The 3,451-nt window shown below is 45.2% G+C and overlaps 1 protein-coding gene across 1 annotated transcript in view; it reads right to left on the bottom strand.

Moving 5' to 3' along the window:
• Positions 1-3,451, bottom strand: part of FOXN1 (forkhead box N1) — a 21,133-nt gene continuing 17,682 nt past the window's right edge. The window contains exons 7-8 of the mRNA XM_009073468.1: positions 2,886-3,413; positions 1-263 (exon numbers count right to left, since the gene is read on the bottom strand). Coding sequence (XP_009071716.1) covers positions 1-263; positions 2,886-3,413 — 791 coding nt within the window. The remainder of the gene's footprint in view (positions 264-2,885; positions 3,414-3,451) is intronic.

Here is a 3,451-nt window from a genome sequence, read left to right as displayed (position 1 = left end):
TCACATTAGTGCTATGGGTTTGGATCCAGGATTGCTCAGGTAGGCAGGAGACACTGTATCCAGCTCCATAAAGGCAGAGTACAGAGTGGTGAGCTGGATGTCAGGGACGTTGCCATGGGGAGTTCCGTTCGGGATGGGGACGGTGCTGCTGTTCTCTAGTTGGCAGTGAGAGGGGAAACACTGGGAAGACATTGGGGATGATGAAATGAGGACGAGAGGATCCACAGCAAGGCTGTCATCTTTCAGCTCCTCCCAAAGATTCCCTAGGGCAAAGAAAAACACATTGGGTAAGGGATTGATTCAGCTTTCTTTCTCTTTTCTGTCTAGATATCCTACTTTATATTTGCTTCTTTAAACATTGTGTTTAAGGAGAAGCTGTTAATTGTGCAGTTGTGCTCTATGTGTAGGTGCTCTTAATTCCTTGGGATTGAGTAAGGAAAAACGTTGTTTAGACCATTATTATTTGTCTGTCTCCATAATAAATTTAAACGTGGGAGAAAACAGCATAAATGTAAGAAAACGATTGCACTTGATAATTGGGAGGATTCTGTAAATGAATCCTTATGAAACATAACTTCTATTTGAAAAGCCACAATTAATTTTGAAAGAGGAAAGTGCCTCTGTTATCTTTGTAAGATATGGAAGATATTGGGTCATACTTTTTTGGCTGAATCATGGAATCAACCAGGTTAGAAGAGACCTCCAAGATCATCAAGCCCAGCCCTCCCGTGGTCACTAGCCCATGGCACTAAGTGCCACATCCAGTCTCAGCTTGAAAACCTCCAGGGATGGTGAATCCACCACCTCCCTGGGCAGCACATTCCAATGCCTGATCACTCTCTCCCTAAAAAAATCTCTTCCTTATATTCAAGCTAAATCTCCCCTGGCAGAGCTAGAGTCTGTGCCCTCTTGTCCTGCTGCTGGTTGCCTGGGAGAAGAGACCAACCCCCACCTGACTCCAACCTCCTGTCAGGGAGTTGCAGAGGGTGAGAAGGTCTCCCCTGAGCCTCCTCTTCTCCAGGCTGAACACCCCCAACTCCCTCAGCCTCTCCTCATGGCACTTGTGCTCCAGTCCCTTCACCAGCCTCGTTGCTCTTCTCTGGACCTGCTCCAGCCCCTCAATGTCCCTCCTGAACTGAGGGCCCAGAACTGAACACCTATGTATAATGATTTCACTCCAAGTACGCTAGGCCTTATCTCAAGTTTTAGGACCTCTGATTTAAGCTTTGATAATTTTCTCAAGAAAGAAAGCAAAAAGCTTAGCTAAGGTTATAAAAAATCTAAGCTAAAAGGCAAGGCCAGAGGGAATTTGGGGCTGTACCATCTTGATGAAGCACAGAATATTCACAGTACCAGAGCATGTGCTCCACCATAATGGAATAAAATGGGAAAGTGTTCAGAGAAATGAGTGGAATGTGATGCTAATCTCAGCAGAGCAATCTGGGCAGGGCAGGGCTGGGGAATATTTGTGACACTGGGATGGCACAGCCCTGGCATTGGCTGAGTCACAGATTTTATTAAAACTGAATTATTTGCTCTTTCAGGTTGATTTGTGTAAGAATTTTTTGTCTGTGCAGGAAAGCAATTCTGGCATGTTATTTGTTACAGGAGGAGCTTTATCATTTGGAACCCACAGGATTTATATGTGCATAGGTACAACTTTTTATATACAAATTTGATATTTATTTATACATTTTATATATCATTTTAATATGTGTGTATATATATCAATACATGGTGGGTTTTTCCCTTATTTTTTTCATGAACAGCTGTTTTATTAATGTGCAAAGTCCCTTCCAGTCAAGATGATTAAATTATTTAATACATCAGAAAATTACTGTCAGCATTGCATGATGAAGTGTAAAAACACACCTCAGAAAATGTAATTGTTCAGGGTATAGATCAAATAAATGGCTTCGGAAGGGGAAAAGAGCATCTTTTAAGATGAGATGTGGAAGATGTTGGAATCAATATTGGTCAAGAAAAATATTAACATGTAAATCCAATCAAATTTATTTCTCTTTGTGCCTTTCACATGACAATTCTCTTGTAAGAGTTGCACTAAAGAGTTGTGCTTGAGGAGTTTTCAGTGGAAAACATGTCTGAGATTTAAAAAACACATTCTAAATGGTGTATTGCTGTATTTGATATCAGCAGTCATAGCCAAGAGGAAGCAGGAATTGGTTTTTATACCACACATTGAGTGAGGCCACACCTTGAATGGAGCAGGCCCAGAGAAGAGCAATGAGGCTGGTGAAGGGACTGGAGCACAAGTGCCATGAGGAGAGGCTGAGGGAGCTGGGAGTGTTCAGCCTGGAGAAGAGGAGGCTCAGGGGAGACCTTCTCACCCTCTGCAACTCCCTGACAGGAGGATGGAGTCAGGTGGGGGTTGGTCTCTTCTCCCCGGCAACCAGCAGCAGGACAAGAGGGCACAGACTCAGCTCTGCCAGGGGAGGGTTAAGTTGGATATTAGGAAACGATTTTTTAGGGAGAGAGTGATCAGACATTGGAATGTGCTGGCCAGGGAGGTGGTGGATTCACCATCCCTGGAGGTTTTTAAGATGAGACTGGATGTGGCACTTAGTGCCATGGTCTAGTAACCACAGTAGGGTTGGACTTGGTGATCTTGGAGGTCTTTTCCAACCCAATTGATTCTCTGATTCTAAACTCTGGATGTAAATTTGTAGCTTTCTTAGGAAACTTTTTAAAGGCTTAATGCAAAATTCCATGTTTTGTGAACAACATAACCCAATAAAGTGACATCTTTGTAGTGATGGCAAGAAGTTGTTAAAAAGGATGTAAATGCATCTCATGTGGGTTGGGTTGGGATGGGATGGGATGTAAGAAACCTGACTCTAGGAGATAAAAATCCCTTAGATACTTACCTTGGAGATCAAAATCAGTCAGGGATGGATTAAGAGCATCGATGTCATTGCTGAGGTCTCCCTCCTGCATGAGCGTGTCCTGCACCGTCCTGTCTGTGGAATGCTCCGGCAGCATCTTCACCGCACAGTTCGGGGGGGTCTGTGCGGGCAGTGGGGAATCCTGTGCGATGCTGGGCTGAGTTCGGAGCTCGCTTTGAGCCTCCCCAGAAGCAAACAGGCTCTGAGGGTCTTGTGCCTGCTGCATTAATGCGTTTGAGAGTTGGGGGTACCCCTGTGGGGATGGATAGCATGAAGGTTGCTGCCCCCCCAGCAGATTGGGTAAGGAGTTCTTGACATGCAGAGCTCCCGAGGTGTGGATGCTGTGCAAGGGCTGTGAGATCCCGGAGGAGAGAGAGGGCTCGCACAAGGAATGGGACTGGGCTGCCATCTGCCTGGAAAGGGAGGCACCTGCAACGCCAGTCGGGCTGCAGGACAGCAGGGAAGATCTCAGCTTCTCGCCTTTGTCGCCTATCAGGGTGTCAAGTTCTTCTGAAAAACAAGAGAAAAGTCCATGACTGACTTATCCC

The sequence above is a fragment of the Acanthisitta chloris genome, unplaced genomic scaffold (assembly GCF_000695815.1).
Source record: "Acanthisitta chloris isolate BGI_N310 unplaced genomic scaffold, ASM69581v1 scaffold7244, whole genome shotgun sequence".
NCBI classification, from domain to species: domain Eukaryota; kingdom Metazoa; phylum Chordata; class Aves; order Passeriformes; family Acanthisittidae; genus Acanthisitta; species Acanthisitta chloris.
Note: the sequence above shows the minus strand (reverse complement) of the source record. Positions and strands in the feature narration are given on the sequence as shown.